The 18,665-nt window shown below is 39.4% G+C and overlaps 1 protein-coding gene across 3 annotated transcripts in view; it reads left to right on the forward strand.

Annotated features, from left to right (window-relative positions):
- Positions 1–18,665, forward strand: part of Stk32a (serine/threonine kinase 32A) — a 110,631-nt gene that overhangs the window by 41,519 nt on the left and 50,447 nt on the right. For all 3 annotated transcript variants that reach the window (XM_039097002.2, NM_001191894.1, XM_063277491.1), the window contains one exon: positions 13,952–14,125. In XM_039097002.2, coding sequence (XP_038952930.1) covers positions 13,952–14,125 — 174 coding nt within the window. The remainder of the gene's footprint in view (positions 1–13,951; positions 14,126–18,665) is intronic.

The raw sequence follows: 18,665 nt of genomic DNA on the forward strand, positions 1-18,665 counted from the left end.
TGTTCTCATAGAATAGGGAGTTTCAGGAAATGAAACGGAGAGCAAACCACACTACAGCTCTTTTTGGTGTCTTCCCAGTCACTACACACATGTGCATGACTCCTCTCCGCGAATTCATTCACTGCCCTCGCTCAGCCATGCTCTGTGGCTTCATACTTCATTTGCAGCAATGTAATTTTGGCATTATGTTGGCTTTAACTAGATCTTGTCAATTTTATATAAATTTTGTAAGAGACTTTCAATTTGTATTTTAAAACCATTGATATTTATTTGGGATATTATTGAACTCATAGCTTAATTCAAGGAGAATTTAGAGCATATTAAAATAGTAAGTCTTTTAATTTATACATTTTATGTTTTTTGTTTATTTACAGAGCCCTTGAATTTTTCCCTTTGTTTCTGATTTTAACATAGACCCTGATGTGGAGAGCTATTTTACTTGTTTTTAGTTTTAGTTTTAAATGCTTAATGGTTTTGATAATGATATATTTTTATGAAATCTGTGTTCTATACTAGTCTGTTGCTTGCATATTAAAATAAAATTCATACTGGTATTATTTCCACCAACCATGCTGAATGTCATCGGTACCTCCCCGGTGGGTTTCCATTACTTACAACCATGTCATGTCATGTAGATAATGATGGTGGTTTCATCTCTCCCTCTCTGGTCTCTGTCCTTTGTTCCTGTGCAATGGGAGCAAAGCTGAACACGAACAGTGGTTCTGTGCGAATTGGTCTTTCCTGAGCTCCAGGAAGCAGGATTTAGTATTTTCAGATGCCATTTGATATACTCTGTAGGGTATCTATAGACAAGGTCATGATAAGGAAATTCCCTTATCTGTTCTAGATTGTATTAATTTTTAATTGAATGGGTACTATAGGCTATGAAGGGATTTCTTTTTTAGTTGGGATCATTTCTACTACATAGTAAAGTAAATTGATTTTTAAATCATAAAACAACCTCCAATCCCCTAAATTAACTGTTTGGTCACATCCCATTCTTCTCAGACATTTCTATAAAATTGCTGGTCCCCATGTGAGTTATTGACTGGTTCTCATTTAGTTGTATATTACTTTTATTTATAAATCTGTGATTTATTTGGAATACATCTTGAGATATGTATAAATGGGTGTATTCAAAGATGACAGGGAAGTTAGAGGAAAGAATTGTCTATGAAGCACAGAAGGGAAATGATTGACAAGTAGAATCCTACAGGATACAAGTGGGCTGTCCCATAACACTTAGGGCTTTAGTGGAAGATGCAGGTGAATGGTATAGCCTGATGTTGAAGGTGCAAGTGAATGGACTAGCCTTAGGTTGAAGATGCAGGTTAAAGGGCTAGTTTGATATAGGGATGAGGATGTTTCTTTCACTGTTCTAGGAGAGAACACAGAATGTTAGGCACATGTGTGTAGAGGGGGGCATATGAGGAAGTAATATTCATGTTATTGACTCTGTTTACCCTATAAAATTGTAAATTAAAAAGGGTATAGAATTTTAAGAATAGAAGTTGAGGAATAAAGAAAAATATAAAAAATTAAAAATTAGAATAGTATTTTCTAAGTATCTATTTAAATTTTGTGTTTATAAATTTAAAGTGACTCAATCATGATTTTGTGTTTTTCTACATAGGTTGTACATATTGGCACATGTGAGGTGGTGGTGGGTAAAATGCCTTTAATCTCAGCACTTGGAGGCAGAGGTGGGTAGATCTGTGAGTTCAAGGCCATCCTGGTCTACAGATAGATCCAGACACAGAGAGAGACAGAATTAGAGAGGAGAAACGGGGTGGGGGGAACAGAGGAGAAGGAGAAGGACTAGGAGGTGGAAGAGAGAAAGAAAGAAAAGACAGAAAACCAGGCAAACTAGGTCAGAGTCACAAAACCAACATTATGGCCAATCTGGACCCAATCTCAAATTTTCTGAGATTTTTCAATGATAACTTACATTTCATCTTAATATTACATCTATAAGGTATGTAGTTATCATTTCTTCAACAACAGTGGAACAAAACATTTAAAAATAAACGCAGTCAAAAACTAATTAAAACGTAGATGTCATTTAGCATGATAAATGTTTTAGTAGAATAAAATCCTATTTGGTTGTGTGTGTGTGTGTGTGTGTGTGTGTGTGTGTGTGTGTGTGTGTGTGTTTAAATAATCAGTTCTGAGGTAAAAGATCTTTTATTGTCTTTGCTTCCCTGGAAGAGTTTTGAAGTTTTGAGTGTCAGGTATCAGAAACGGTGCTATGGAGTTCATCCCTGCTAACCCAGGATACAGGGCTGCTCCCAATTCTGCTGAAGATACCCTTGGTCCAGTTTGGCTGTACCATCCTGGCCTACTTTGTTGAAAGGAAGTTGGGCACATTTAACATCAGGATGAAGGATGTGAAGTACAAAGTAAGAACCTTCATAGCAGCAGTTCTCGGAAGGCCTCCCATCACCCTGGAATGTGTGGAGTTGTACACCCTGCTCAGCATAGAAACAAATTGTCTTTTTGGCTGGAGGGACAGAGAGATGGACAGTCCAAGTCTGCCAGATGAATGCTCTGTCCCTTTGCTCAGGAATGATAGGTCAGCAAATCTGATTCAACACCTTCTGAACCCTGTCATGCCAGCCTAGGTATTCCTATCCCTTCCCTACCACAAATGGCCATTTCCTATCCAATCAAAAACCCAGAATCACCAGGTTGGATTGGTCTATCTGCAGTGGTCTGTGATTATCACTGATTCCTGAAATTATCAATTTTTAACACTCGGTTTTTTTCTCTAAGCCCTTTGTGTAATGTTCTGACTTAATTGTTCCTCATTAACATCTGAGCATGTGTCTTGGCCTTTCCTTTTATATGGGGAATAAAATGGTGCTAGTCCCCTTTGCCTGTTTACTGGGTAGCTTACTCTCCAAGGGAATCATCCCAGGAGATTCTGTACAAAATAATAGTAGCCAAATTTCCCTGTGGAGAGATTTCATAAACAAGGTCTCCAGAGCCAGTATGATGAGTTGACAGATCATGAAATATGCAGAGTTCTGTCCTGAGAAAGGCCAACATTTGAGCCACCAACTATGACACAAGGGCATGGGGAAAAATAATCTGTAGACTATTTTATGATTCAGAAGAAAGAAGGAAATTACACACCATGTTTTTCACTGTGAAAATTACACATACTTATACATATTAGTTAAGGCTATGGTTAATTGCCTAAACTGCATTTCTTTGAGTGTTTTATGATCACTATAATTAATTTTACAGACCTGTTCATTTCTGTTATATTTTAGTCCAATTTTCTTTTTTTTTCTTTTTTTTAAATTTATTTAATAATAATAATTCTTTGGTTTCCGGGCAAACATCCCCCTCCCCCCCTCCCCTTCCTTATGGGTGTTCCCCTCACATAAAAGAACACACAACACAACAATCTTTGACCCAATTGGTAAGTATAATTGCCCACTTAAACATATAAAGCCCGATACCATCCATCCCTTGAGAACATTAATAACAACCTGTAAATACACAGAGCAGAATCTTAACATCACCTGCCATCTTGTCCTGCCGCGGCTTCTCTCCCTCTCTCCCTCCTGTCTCTTCCTCTCTCCCTTAGTCTCCTCCTCTTCCTTCAAACTTCTCTCCCACCCATCCTTCCTTCTCCTCCAATGACAGGTCTCCTTATATCCTGTACCTGCCCCTCACCAGTACTTTACAAATTCAATGGAGAGGTGGTTCTGGTGAAGTCACCTGAGTTCTGAGTCCTTAACTAGGCAGCTGTCCTTGGGACAGTAGAATTAGCATCAAAATACAATAACTTCAGGGCAAACCACAACAGTTATATATTGCTGGTGGGATTGAAAAATAGCAGAGTCTAGAAGCCAAATTTGGAAATACCTTACATAGCTATGTCTGCCTTTGCTCTCTGTTACAGTGAGTCCTGATCTGAGCAAACCTACTCCTAGACATATACATTAATGCTAGGCCAGCCAGAACACAAAAAGCACATGTACTATGAATATATTACTGTGTTACCTGAGTATCTATCTAATAGTATGAGCTTAGAAACAGCCCATGTGTTCTCCCACAGAGAATGGGCTGAATAAACAGGTGACAGACTTACATTGGAGCAGGTCTCAGCTGAGAAAAGGAATGGCAGGTAACCCTTTATGGAGCGTTCTCCAGCTTGCACTGTTAAGCGTAAAAAAGGTCAACAGAGTTCAGATAGGTCTTTAGGCTTTACACAGACTTTGTGAAAATCCTATGTGGTTTAAGAAAACAGGACTCAAAGCTGGAGAACGCTCCAGCATTGAGGAAGCACAGATAGGTCAATTTCTGTGAGTTCAAGGCTGGCCTGGTTTACAAAGTGAGTTCCAGGACAGCTGGGCCTTTACATAGAGAAATTCTGTAGGTTGTGGAGAGAGAGAGAGAGAGAGAGAGAGAGAGAGAGAGAGAGAGAGAGAGAGAGAGAGAGAGATGAAAACAAAAACAAAGAGAGAAAAGGAATCCATAAATAGAAATTCACAAAGATCTAGATTGGTGGTATATACTTTAAAAGAAATTATAAAAGAAATTTGAGATTATAATATTACACCATCTCTCCCTTCTCCTTTTTCCTTTCAAACCCTAGTATGTCCCTTGCTCTCTTTAAAATTTGTGGCCTCTTTTTTCTTTAATTGAGAGAGAGAGTGTGTGTGTGTGTGTGTGTGTGTGTGTGTGTGTGTGTGTGATGTATTTTTAGATGCACAAATACAACCTGACAAATTCAACCTGACCCGTTTGTATTATGAAACTTCCCATTGCAATAGAGACCATTGCAGAAAACATAACCAATGGAAATGTGGCGGCGGCGGCGGTGGTGGGGTGGGGGGGATTGTGGAAGCCCTCAGGCTCTGAGATCACTGAAGAAGGCAAGGCAGAAAGAGGATAAGAGCCAGAGAAACATGAAGTTAGCTGTGATGTTATGACCATTAGAATTGTCACAAGCTGTGTCCATGGATCTCAACAACATGGCTACCTAACCATCAAGTGAATAAAAATGACACTGATGTTATTGTAGAAGGAAGTAACCAGGAAATCCCAGGGATCAGGAAGTCAAGCAGAGGCCAACTTGGTTTACATAATGATCTCTAGAACAGCCAAGACTACTACTTACTACCTTGACCCCTCCGCCCCCCCCCAAAAAAAAACCATTAAGAAATTCAAGGACTAACTGAGTCTTGACCGGAAAGAAAAAAGTTGAAAGGCTCTTACTTCCCCATCTCAAAATTTACTACCAAGATACAGAATCAAGACAGTACCAGGCATTAAAGGCAGACAGAGAGTACTGAGAATCAACATGGAAATTCTCACATTGTTTCCTGAATTTTCAACAAAGTGCCAAGAAAATCCAGTAGTGAAAAAAGAGGTATTACAGCAAATTCCAGTGAGATGACTGAGCAGCCAAAAGCAAGAGAAGGAAAGCACACTATGATTTACAACACATCCAAAAGCTAATGCAAATAGATGACAGTTATAAACATGAGATAAATTGAGGAATGTTCACAAAAATAAAGGAGTTCTTCAAGCCCATACATTGGACAGCTGCTTCTTAGATGCACTAAAACACACACTCTACTGTATTCTATTGTGTAAAAAACACATTGGACACTATTTTTTCTCCATCTTTATTAAATTGGGTATTTCTTATTTACATTTCAATTGTTATTCCCTTTCCCGGTTGCCAGGCCAACATCCCCCTAACCCCTTCCTCTCCTCTTCTATATGGGTGTTCCCCTCCTCATTCTTCCTCCATTACCGCCCTCCCCCCAACAATCCCATTTACTGGGGGTTCAGTTTTGACAGGACCAAGGGCTTCCCCTTCCAATGGTGCCCTTACTAGGCTATTCATTGCTACCTATGCAGTTGGAGCCCAGGGTCAGTCCATGTATAGTCTTTGGGTAGTGACTTAGACCCTGGAAGCTCTGGTTGGATGGCATTAATTGTTCATATGGGGTATCAAGCCCCTTCAAGCTCTTTCAGTCCTTTCTCTGATTCCTTCAACGGGGGTCCCATTCTCAGTTCAATGGTTTGCTGCTGGCATTCACCTATGTATTTGCCATATTCTGGCTGTGTCTCTCAGGAGAGATCTATATCCAGTTCCTGTCAGCCTGCACTTCTTTGCTTCATCCATCTTCTCTAGTTTGGTGGCTGTATATGTATGGGCCACATGTGGGGCAGGCTCTGAATGGGTGTTCCTTCAGCCTCTGTTCTAAACTTTGCCTCCCTATTCCCTCCCAAGGGTATTCTTGTTCCCCTTTTAAAGAAGGAGTGAAGCATTTGCATTTTGGTCATCCTTCTTGAGTTTCATGTGTTCTGTACATCTAGGGTAATTTGAGCATTTGGGCTAATAACCACTTAACAATGAGTGCATACCATGTGTGTTTTTCTGTGATTGGGTTACCTCATTCAGGATGATATTTTTCAGTTTCATCCATTTGTCCATGAATTTCATAAAGTCATTGTTTTTTACAGCGGAGTTGTATAGATGTACCACATTTTCTGTATCCATTCCTCTGTTGAAGGGCATCTGGATTCTTTCCAGCTTCCTGCTATTATAAATAAGACTGTTATGAACATAGTGGAGCATGTGTCTTTGTTATTTGTTGGGGCGTCTTTGGGTATATGCCCAAGAGAGGTATAGCTGGGTCCTCAGTGCAATGTCCAACTTTCTGAGGAACCTCCAGACTGATTTCCAGAATGGTTGTACCAGTCTGCAATCCCACCAACAATGGAGGAGTGTTCCTCTTTCTCCACATCCTCACCAGCATCTGCTGTTGCTGTACTTTTAGGTTTTAGCCATTCTGACTGGTGTGAGGTGAAATCTCAGGGTTGTTTTGATTTGCATTTCCCTTATGACTAAAGATGTTAACATTTCTTTAGGTGCTTCTCAGCCAATCGGCATTCCTCAGCTGTGAATTCTTTGTTTAGCTCTGAACCCCATCTTTTAGTAGGGTTATTTGTCTCCCTGCAGTCTAACTTCGTGAGTTCTTTGTATATTTTGGATATAAGCCCTCTATCAGTCGTAGGATTGGTAAAGATCTTTTCCCAGTCTGTTGGTTGCCATTTTGTCATAACAACAGTGTCCTTTGCCTTACAGAATCTTTGTAGTTTTATGAGATCCCATTTGTTGATTCTTGATCTTAGAGCATAAGCCATTGGTGTTTTGTTCAGGAAATTTTCTCCAGTGCCGATGTGTTCGAGATTCTTCCCCACTTCTTCTTCTATTATTTTTAGTGTATCTGGTTTGATGTGGATCACATTGTACACTATTAATTTAAAAAATATTCATCAAAGTTGTAGTCAAGAAGTGAAATGACATCACACAAAATGAGAAAAAATAAAGATTGTTTATAAATAATATGCATGATAAGAACACTACATACAGAAGAATGTCTACAGAAGACACTATTAATTCAAAAATAAAAAGGGCAAAAAATCTTATTTTAAAACCTGATAAGGGCTGGAGAGGTGGCTCAGAGGTTAAGAGCACTGACTGCTCTTCCAGAGGTCCTGAGTTCAACATGGTGGATCACAACCATCTGTAATAGGATCTGATGCCCTTTTCTGGTGTGTTTGAAGACAGCGACATGTGCTCATATACATAAAATAAATAAATCTTTTTTAAAAACTGATAAAGAATCTGTAAATAGAGGTTTTTTCTCCAAAATGATAAGTATCCAATCGGTACTCTGAAAGACAAGAGTAAACATTAGGAAATTGAAAATCAAAACCATCCTGCCCCCTGTGCATTGCAATGCCTATCATTTTAAAAGCACAGGTAGTGAATACTGGAAAAGATGCAGGAAAATTGGAGCCATGACCCTTGTTGATGAAGATATAAGATGATGCAGCCATTGCATAAAACCCTGTGAGAATTCAAGGATGCTAAGCTCTTACTCATGGTATGCACATTGTATCCAGTTTACAGAAAGAGCTACTAACAGCCACTTCATTGTGCTTAATCAGCTTGAAATATCCTAATAAGAAGAAGGGTAAAAGCAACACACAGAGTTTTCAGTAATGCTTTGGTTAGGGACAATGCTGCCATTGTGACAGCATTATGTGTGTCCAATGGAATAGAGTTAACACATATGCACCAACACCCTTAGTGATGGAGAAAGGACATAGTTCATTGTGAAAGTTAATATGTGTTTATTGAAGACTACACTTGAGTCTGCATATGTACTTATATCTTCATGCGTGCGTGTGTGAGAGAGTGACAAAGGAAGGAAAGGAGGGAAAGAGAGAGGGAGAAGAGAGAAAGAAAGAACTTCCAACAACTATATTTGTCTGGAACAGGAACAATACAAGGTAGATAGTAATGTTTTTCATATCATGAAAGTATAGATGCTGACTAGATCATATTAATGTATGTGTATTATTGCTTGGTTATGGCTTTCTGGTTCAAGAATGAACATTACAAAGAAATGAAAAGAACAGGATTGATAACATCAAACCCACATGCTCATTGGCATATTTTTTTTGCAGTATTTTTTTTTATTAACTTGAGTATTTCTTAGTTACATTTCGAGTGTTATTCCCTTTCCAGGTTTCCGGGCCAACATCACCCTAACCCCTCCCCCTCCCCTTCTTTATGGGTGTTCCCCTCCCCATCCTCCCCCCATTGCCGCCCTCCCCCCAATAATCTAGTTCACTGGGGGTTCAGTCTTAGCAGGACCCAGGGCTTCCCCTTCCACTGGTGCTCTTACTAGGATATTCATTGCTTCCTATGAGGTCAGAGTCCAGGGTCAGTCCATGTATAGTCTTTAGGTAGTGGCTTAGTCCCTGGAAGCTCTGGTTGCTTGGCATTGTTGTTCATAAGGGGTCTCGAGCCCCTTCGAGGTCTTCCAGTTCTTTCTCTGATTCCTTCAACGGGGGTCCTATTCTCAGTTCATTGGTTTGCTGCTGGCATTTGCCTCTGTATTTGCTGTATTCTGGCTGTGTCACTCAGGAGAGATCTACATCCGGCTCCTGTCGGTCTGCACTTCTTTGCTTCATCCATCTTGTCTAATTGGATGGCTGTATATATATATGGGCCACATGTGGGGCAGGCTCTGAATGGGTGTTCCTTCTGTGTCTGTTTTAATCTTTGCCTCTCTATTCCCTGCCAAGGGTATTCTTGTTCCCCTTTTATTTTTTTTTGTTCCCCTTTTAAAGAAGGAGTGAAGCTTTCACATTTTGATAATCCGTCTTGAGTTTCATTTGTTCTAGGCATCTAGGGTAATTCAAGCATTTGGGCTAACAGCTGGCATATTTTTTTAAAAAAATATGTTGGTTGCTTTTGGAAAGTATTAGGAAACAAATCATTTTGAAAATCATTGCTAAAAGAGAGATCACTTTTAAACATCTGTTTTAATTTTCCCTATATGAAATGTGTCCCACAATAACTAAATAGTTTATTAAATCATTCTTTCTCATTAAAGTATTCCATTTACAACATAAAGGAGAAATGAGTTCAATGTTATTACTCTGAAGGAACTTTATGCTCTAGGTAGTGATGCATAATGGCAGATAACAAAATAGATCTATTAATTATAAATATATTTATTAAAGTGCATAGACTCATCTGTAAAGTAGTGTTGCACTCCCCCATATAAACTATCCATCTAACTCGAGTTCCTATAAGCCCAGATCAATTTACCAATTTTCACAAAATGCAAACTTGTGAGGCATATCAGATGTAGGACAGGCATGTAATTTGCAGAATCCCAACCTGTTGAGATGCTGTAGCAGAAATGATTTGATTTTTTTCAACAAAACTATTGCTAGAATATAAAAAAATGTTGGTCAGGGAAGCTATAGAATACAACACCCACAGGATCTATAAAAGGGGTTTTTGTTTTGGTAAAAAAAAAAAGTTTGTTGTTTGAGTACTTCATATGTAATATTGTGTGTTTTGGTCAAGTCCAACTTCCATTCTATCCTCTCCGAATCCTCTACGACTTTCCCATTCCTGTCCCCAAACTAACTGGGTCTACTTAATGCTAATTATATGGCCATGGGTGTGGGACCACTACTGGAGCACGGGCAGCTTCTCAAAGGTTACTGAAAACTACGAGTTGCCCTCCCCCAGTACCCATTGCCAATGGCTCCTCAGATACGGGAGGGGATTCCTGAGCTCAATTTCCATTAGATTTTGGCTGGCTTGACCTTATACAGGTCCTGTGCACATAGAAACAGTGGTAATGATTCATGGGTGAACTGCCCTGCATGTCTAAAAGCAATACTGTTTTTCTGCAGCAATTCACTACCCTCATCTTTCACACTTTTTCTCCTTCCTCTTCCATACTTATCCTTGAGCCTTGTGGAAGGAAATGTGGTGTAGAAGTCCCATTAAGAGCTGAGCACTCCACATTTCTTCTATATATTCTGACTTCTATTCTAATCATCATTTACTGAAAAAGGAAGTTCATTGATGAAGTTTGAAAGATGCATAGATGTATATGTATTAGAACAAGAATATGGGGACAGTGTAATACTCTGTTCATTTAGCAGAATAATACTACTGGATCTCCCATCAGGTCTAGGGCTTAGCCAGCCGTGTGGGTTTGGCCAAATTAATGGTACTTGGAATGTATTCTGTCTTGTTCAGACCTTAAATCCAATCATAAGGTGGTTGATTACTCACATAACATTCATACCAACAGTACACTGCTGGGCTTCTCTAGTCAGAATATACCCTATTCTAGCTTCCAGGTTTCACAGTTAGGCAAACCTGCTAACTTATCCTTCCTAGTAGAATTCTTAGACCTTACAGCATCATGGAGGCTATCAAGTAATGAAAAAGCTTCCAGGTTTGTACCAGTTCATTTTCTCTATGCCATATGGCTTAAATTCCTGGTGTCTTTACCAATAAGAACTCACCATTAAGTTTTAGAGGTAATGTCAATACCCTGTAATACCCTGGAGATAGAATTTTGGAACCTCATTTACCAATGACTTGAAAATAGGTAGCCCATAAGTGTCACTGGATTTTTTTCACTATGTTGTTTGCAAAAGGTATTTCCCATAATATAGAGTGATTCCATTTAAAATCCCTTTCCATATGTGTATGTGTATATGTATGTGTATTTGTATATGCAGGTGTATATGTATATTTTAGAAAGTTTCTATAGTGGTAGGTTTCCACACGACATTTTCAAAGTCTTTAGTGTTAGTTATCCCTTTTCATATTCTCTCCACTACCCTGACCTTCCAAGGTTGTATAAGAAAGGTGTATTTGCATAATACATGTATATATGTGTATTATGTGGACATCGAGTTTGTATTTGGTGAATGTTACTAACTTAATTTGTACAGATCAGAAGCGGACAGTGTTATCTTTTTTTTCCAATGAGGCAACCAATATTGAATACAAGTAAAAGAAAACATTTTCTAATATCTATTTGTATTTCAAAGTAAAGTAAAATGCAAAAATAAAAGGTAGAGAATTAAAAATGACTTGTAAATCCTATCACTTAGACTAAGTAAAGCTTTTGGCAGAAAATTTTACACATGTGTCAGCATTCACTCTTTCCCTTTTATTTTGTATGTATTTCATCTTTAAAATATATGTATTATGTGTACACTATTTATACACAAACATGTAAATGCACCCATGTTTTGTATGTGTAATGTCTGTGTGTGTGCATGTGTGCGTGCGTGTGTGTATGTAATACTAGAGCCACATGTGAAGGGGAACTTCAGTTTATGAATTACCCCTTTCAGATTAGCCTGTAGGAGAATTAATGAACACATTACCTAGTGAATTTCACATACATGAGGGCTAGATTTGTTAATTTTAGCACAGCCAACTAAGAATTAATCCATGCTGTCGCATAGGAAACACAGGCTACAGAAGCCCAGCAGTGAGCCTCTGGGACACATTGTTGAGTTACGAGGAAGGCCTTTTTATTAGAAAAAAAAAAGTCAGAGTGTGATAAGAACCCAAACATTCTGTGTATCACTAAACTATGTTATGGCTATAGATTTTTAATTAAGTGTTTTCAGAAAATAAAAAGCTTGCATTTCCCTCTGAGAGTTAAGAAACCGAAGTAGGATTCGGATGTGATGAGCTAAGAAGGGAAGATGATTTTTAAGAGTCAGATTTACTTCACAGCTTACTGAATTTGTACTTTTGCTGGCCAGGGGAGCGTGTTGCCTCTTGCCTTGGACGCTTTTCTCTTTGATTAATAATCCCTGGCATGTTGGAAACGTAGCTCACTTGTCACAACTGGCATGTGCTTCAGTTTGTTCTTTGAATAAAAACCGCTTAACTCAAGCCTTAGTAAAAATGTTTGCTTGTTCAGGCTGAGTTTAGTGTAAGCAGTATTTACACTTTTTAGAGCAATAATAGGCACGGAGGCTTCTGGTGTGTCAACAGGCGTCTTACTTACACTTGAGAGGGTAGTTAGCAGTAGAGTGTAATGTGGTTCTGCTCCACAGGCTAACTTTCTATTAGTGTCTAGTTATTTGTGTATGATGGTCACCTACCAGTTTTTTTCTCTTCTTTTGGTACCCAGTCTCCATCCCCACCATATTCACTCACCCCATCTGCAGCTCAGCCCATGAGCATGTTTTCTGTTCCACTGCTGAGAACAGCCTGAAGGGCAACAGACCTCACGTGTGATTATATATTACTTATCCCAGGGTGGCTCACTAAAAGATCTCCAGAACACAGTGAATATAATTTGGGAGGATTTCAAATGGAAGCATCTAGATACAGAAGCTTTCCATATGTTTATTAAACCTGAAGCAAAGCTAGCCAGCCAATTACCCCACTGAGGAAAAGAACATACTTCCTAACAGATACTCCCAAACATGTCTGACTAGTTTTTAAAAAAGCATTTTATGCACTTTGTCTTAATTTCACTAAGAGTGTAATTTCTAACATCTTCTGTGTGCATCTGAAATTTTGCTTGTTGAACCAGTGAACAGGGGAAACTATTGGTCTTCATTAGCACATCACCTCCCTCAGATTAATAATGCTTTGTTGATATTCTTATCCCTTATCAAAAATAAATCCTCCCGCACACTTTAGCACTTGTTCCCTCAATGGCATTCTTACAGTTCCTCCTGAGCAGAGAATTCATCACTGAGAATTACACGCTTCCTTGGATACGGCTTACCAACACTTCTTTAATGCAAATAAAACTTCAAAATATGATTTCAGCAACATTAGGAAAGCAGAAACACATTAAAGCAGTATTGATTTAGATGACTTTGTTGTGACAAGAAATCATGCCTGAGCCATGGGCACAATAAAACAAGTCCCCACAGGAGAAGAATGTCTTTACCAAGGTGTTTGTGTAAACATGTCCCTCACATCTTTGCGGCAGGTTCTGTGTATGCAACAGGGGCCCACCTGGGGATGTCTGTATTGTTTCATCTACCACTCCTCAGCTCCATGATCCTTCAAGTGAGGAGCTGGCATCTGGTCCTACAGCTGGCATCACACCTGTCAGAGACTCCCCAATGTCTATAGATTTTTGATTAAATTCCTGTCATAAAATTGGCTGTTGCATTTCTCCCCAAACTTGGCTTCCCTGTCATATCTGATGTTCCAACTGTCTAAACTGTACCCATCCATAGGGTTCTCCCTTCCGTCTGTACCTTAGGATGGGATAGCGTTCTCTTTCATATTTCATGTTGTCCCTAGAGAACCCTTGGCTCAATCATTTGTTAGTATTTTTACTTTGTGGAAACTTTGACATCCAGATATCTTTCCCAATTGATTCTCTACAGTTTGTCTTAACAAACCTGAAGCTCTTATTTTGGCTAGTAGGGCAGGCCAGAGAGGTTCCTGGATCTGCCTATGTCTGGCCCCCAGCACAGGGCTTATCTCACACTAATCACCATACCATCATTTTCTCTGGGTGCTGAGGATCCAAACTCAGGTCTTGATGCTTACATGGAACCATCTTTCCACATGTATTTTCTAATGCTGTTCTAGGTATTCCTTCCAAGATGAAGAAGACATGTTCATGGTGGTGGACCTGCTACTTGGTGGGGACCTGCGTTATCACCTGCAGCAGAATGTCCACTTCCAGGAGGACACAGTGAAGCTCTTCATCTGTGAGCTGGCCATGGCCCTGGACTATCTGCAGAGCCAGCGCATCATTCACAGGTCAGTCATGTCCAAGGAGACAACTCAGGGATTAGAAAGAGAGCCATAACCTGCTGCATGGAACAAGTTTCTGCTCATCACATCATCTAATGATCATTTAGTCTTTACAACAGCCATTTGAGGTTATCCATGTAAGTGGTTGGCATATCAAGTTTAATTTGCCCAAGGTCACAGTAAATGACAAAACTGAAAATCACTGTCAATAACCATTTGTACTTGGCTAACAACTATGCCTATATAAAGAGAAAGAATGGCAATGGCTAAGAACTTGAATATTAAATTATTTAATTCAAATAGAAGTAGAAGCACACCAGAGGGCAAGATAACAAAGAAAATCAGGAGAAAACTTGTGGTGTAAATCTTCCCGTCATGTCAACTGTATTAAACAAGTGTCCTGCATGTTCACTGCTAATAGTAACAATGAAAACATAGACTCTCCTGCATTTAGCAAACTTGTTTTAAGAAAATAAATAAAAAGTTATTAAGGCATATGACTGGTAGATAGAAAAGGATATGTTACAATTGTAAACAAATGACTAGCTTTAATGATTGTCTCATATACTATATCTCATTTATTCTAAAACATTATCTCTAAAACAACCTGTGATAAAAGATCAGAGTAGATACTGTTAGACCAGGAGTAAATATGAGGAAACTATGATTTGTAATATGAAATTATCACCTAGGTTTATTAGTAATCAAATCACCATTAAATTCACCATTTTTACTGAGGTTTGTGTTGGACACTGGGAGGCACCAAGAAGGACTTCCCTTTTGATTTTAGTGTTCCAGTTGTACTGAAGAAGAAAGTGGGTCAAATGTTTGCTAACAGTTGGTCCTGTTGGGATCTAAAGCTGAATCACTCCAACCTAAGTGGGAGAGAGCTACGTTATACAGACTGCACTAAAGATACATGTAAAATACAGGCATCAATTACAATGGATCACCTCGATTCCATCCTCTCTAGACTTTGAAGAACTAAGATTTTAGTACAGCTGTGGCATATTTGGTAGGTACAATTTGTAGGTACCATGAACAAATCCTCTTTTTCCTTTCTGGTTTCAAGCAGGTAGACTATTTAAGTTTCCATCTTTGGACCGTCTGTTTGTATTGGAAAAGTGCTCTTTAAGTGGGAGTTAAATGGAAAGTCGACCAGTTAATCACACAGGCCTTCAGAAGGGAATTTACACACCTGGTGTTTTGTGAGTAACTGGAGAGCTTGTTTTGAAGACCAGGCTTTCTGGCTGCTGACAGCTCTCTCTGGGAAGAGTTTTACTCTGAGAGGAATTCAGAAGGAAATTCACCCTGAACCCAGAAGGAGCTCACTCATACCTCGTGACCATTGTTCTATCTTTCCTTCCCGCCCTCTTCACTCTTCTCATCCATTCATGGGGCACATGAGGGGTGAACTTCCTGTTTCTAGCTTTTTATACTCCCACAGTCCACTCTTGTCTTTTCCCTCTTGTCCACTTTCATCTGTACAGTGAGGACACTCAGATCAAATGAAGAGTTCTGGTTGATGCTTAAGCATTTAAGACACTGATACCTGTAAAGTGCCTCCCAGTGTCCAGCCCAAAAGAAACCCCAGAAAACATGGTGGGAAAAAGTCTTCTCACATTTAATGAAAGCCAGCAATGACACTCTGAGGAAAGGTAGAAATCCCAAATGTGGCTCTGAAACAGAGACGCCATTCTTCTGGGGTCAAAGAGCAATTTGAGTGTGTTTCTGCTGCCTATGGGGCCCATTCACCTCCACTGTGTTGTATTTTATAAGCTGTCAGAGCATTTTGCACTTCTGAGAAGCTCTGACATTTTTTGAAATCTAATTGCGTATTTCATTCGTGTCCTCTACTCCAGGAGTAAAACCAGCCATGACTGCTCAGCTTCCCTTTGCCTCCCCAGTATTTGTCAAAAACATGAGGTAATAGATGCTGGCTCAGTCACGTAAATGACTGACTAGGAGCAAAAATAATTGCAAATTTAAAATATGGAGCATTAGAGCTAGAGAAGTACTTTTGTGGGTGAGAGCACTTAGCAGAAATCCTGAGATTGATTACCTGACCCCAAGTCAGTCATTTCACAACTGTTCTTAACTATAGCTCCAGGAAGTTCTGATACCTTTGGCTTCAGAAACACTGTACTCTCTCACACACGTACCTCCACACAAACATACACATACACATGATTAAGAAAATGAATGTTAAAAATATACATGGCATATTAAAGCCAAATATTTCACAATTTCATGGTCTTTTTGTTGGGAAACATAATTTAGCATTAGAGTAGCATACTTCTGAGGGCTAGTAGGGTATTATCAACAATAATAATACTGGACATGGTTGTCCACACAGGACCTGAACAGGTGCCACCAACTGATGTGTTAGCATGGAAGGAGGGAAATCCCACAGGGCCTCAACCCCAGGAAAGGAACTACTAAGAAATGCTAAGAGCAGGAGAAATAGTCTTGCCCATAGAAGATTTCCCAAGTTGGTGGTCCAAAACCAAGTTGTCAGCCTTTCATCACATACATAGAAGTAGCACCATACACACATTGCTGTACCTATCTGTATATTTAGAACTATAGACACACATAATAGATAGATATGTAACAGCAATTAAACAAAAGGAAGCCATGAATTTGAGAGCAAGTTGGTGTATATGAGAAAGGTTGGAGGGAGGAAAAAGAAAGGGAAATTATGTGATTATATTTTAATTTCAAAAGATAAATAATAATGTTGAGATGGTAGTCCAAACTCTTATATGTTCTGGTAAATTAAAGATTCTTCCTTGACAGTGGGCCAAGTAGACACTTTAACAACTAGGATTTTTACTATTAAAATGCCAGACATCAATTCAATGTGTTATCGTGTTGAAATGGTGTCAAATGGCTTTAAAAACTGGTGAACTAAGAGGTATTTCTCTGTCTAAGGGATTTAAATGAGAACAACAATGTTGTTCTGAAACTGGAGCTAATGTGGGTAGGTAAAGCTGGGAAATCAATTCGGAAACAATATGGGCTCCCGAGTGCTAGGAATCTTTTTTTTTTTTTTTTGGTTCTTTTTTTCGGAGCTGGGGACCGAACCCAGGGCCTTGCGCTTCCTAGGCAAGCGCTCTACCACTGAGCTAAATCCCCAGCCCGAGTGCTAGGAATCTTTTTGTAAACCTCCTTTCTTCATTTACTGCAACAAATACTTATTCATCTTAATGGTTCAGCTATTTCCTAGGGAGTTCGGTGATACATAGCCTGGGGTTTTTCATGGAATAAATTTAAATTAAAAATATAAATCTTCCTTCAAAAGAATCAGCAAAATGAATGCTCGACTTGATTGATGCAAAGATGACAGAATAAATCATCTTTCTGGTACTAAGAATACTAGACTGAGAACTCATATTCTGAATTCCAAGACATAAAATGCGTGAACAGAAAGAATTCTTGCATCATCATAGGCTTGCCCAAGTGAGAAGAAGCAATTACATGGAACAGCAGCTATGAAACACAGGACTTCTACGTTCAGAGTCAAACCACTGTTCAGCCTCCAGACATGATGTATGATTCAAAATGATCTTAAGTACCCAATGAATACGCACGGGACAAGAGTAGCACCAGCCCATCATTTACCGGTGGCTCCAGTCCAGGGGACTCTTCTAAGTACTTGTAAATTACTTCACTCAGGCTTCCCCCAGTTCCAGAAGGCTTACAGCATTACCATCCCCAATTTACAGTCGAAACTCCAGTTTTGAAAATTCAGGATCTCACTCCAAATTAAATTGTTAGAATGTAAGTGAAGCATCAGCTTGAGGAGATGTAGAGCTCTGAACCGCAGTACGCTCTATGTGGCTGAGGGTTTCTGGAGCCTGAGGAGAGTAGGGATAAGGTAAGCCTGGCCATCTTAAGCCTGCAAGCATTCAAGCTGCAGAAAGCAGGCCTGCAAGCATTCAACTGCACAAAGATGATACCTTGAAACCACCTGGTAAGAGGATACTCTAAAACCAGAAGCTAAGCTATTATGAAAAGGGTGGGCGTACATTAGAGAAAAAGAGACATTAGGTAAGGAGACAGTTTTGTAACAACTCAGGTTTTACAAGAAGTGTTGACAGCCAAAGCAGCAATGGAACCTGGACCATGTAGTAGGACCGCATAAGTAGGAGTCTTTACTCAGAGGCTGGGGAGATGGCTCAGCCAGTAGGATCCTTCCTGAACAAGAATGATGACCTAATAGAATAAAGGGGAGGGGGGATGGGTAGCGGGTTTATGGACAGGGAACTGGGAAAGGGAATAACATTTGAAATGTAAATTAAAAATAGATCCAAAAAAAGAGAAAATAATGATGACCTAAGGCTGGATCAACAGTATTCACATAAAAAGCACACACGAGACTCTCAGAGCTGGGTGATCTCTGGAAATCATTGACCAGCCATTCTAACTGAATTGTTCAACTCCAGGTTCAGTGAGAGACCCTGTCTCAAAACATCAGGTAAAGAGTGACTGAAGATGTATAACCTCCACCTGTTGTTTCAACAAGTACATACATACACATGAG

This window comes from Rattus norvegicus, chromosome 18, assembly GCF_036323735.1.
Source record: "Rattus norvegicus strain BN/NHsdMcwi chromosome 18, GRCr8, whole genome shotgun sequence".
In the NCBI taxonomy this organism is placed as follows: Eukaryota; Metazoa; Chordata; class Mammalia; order Rodentia; family Muridae; genus Rattus; species Rattus norvegicus.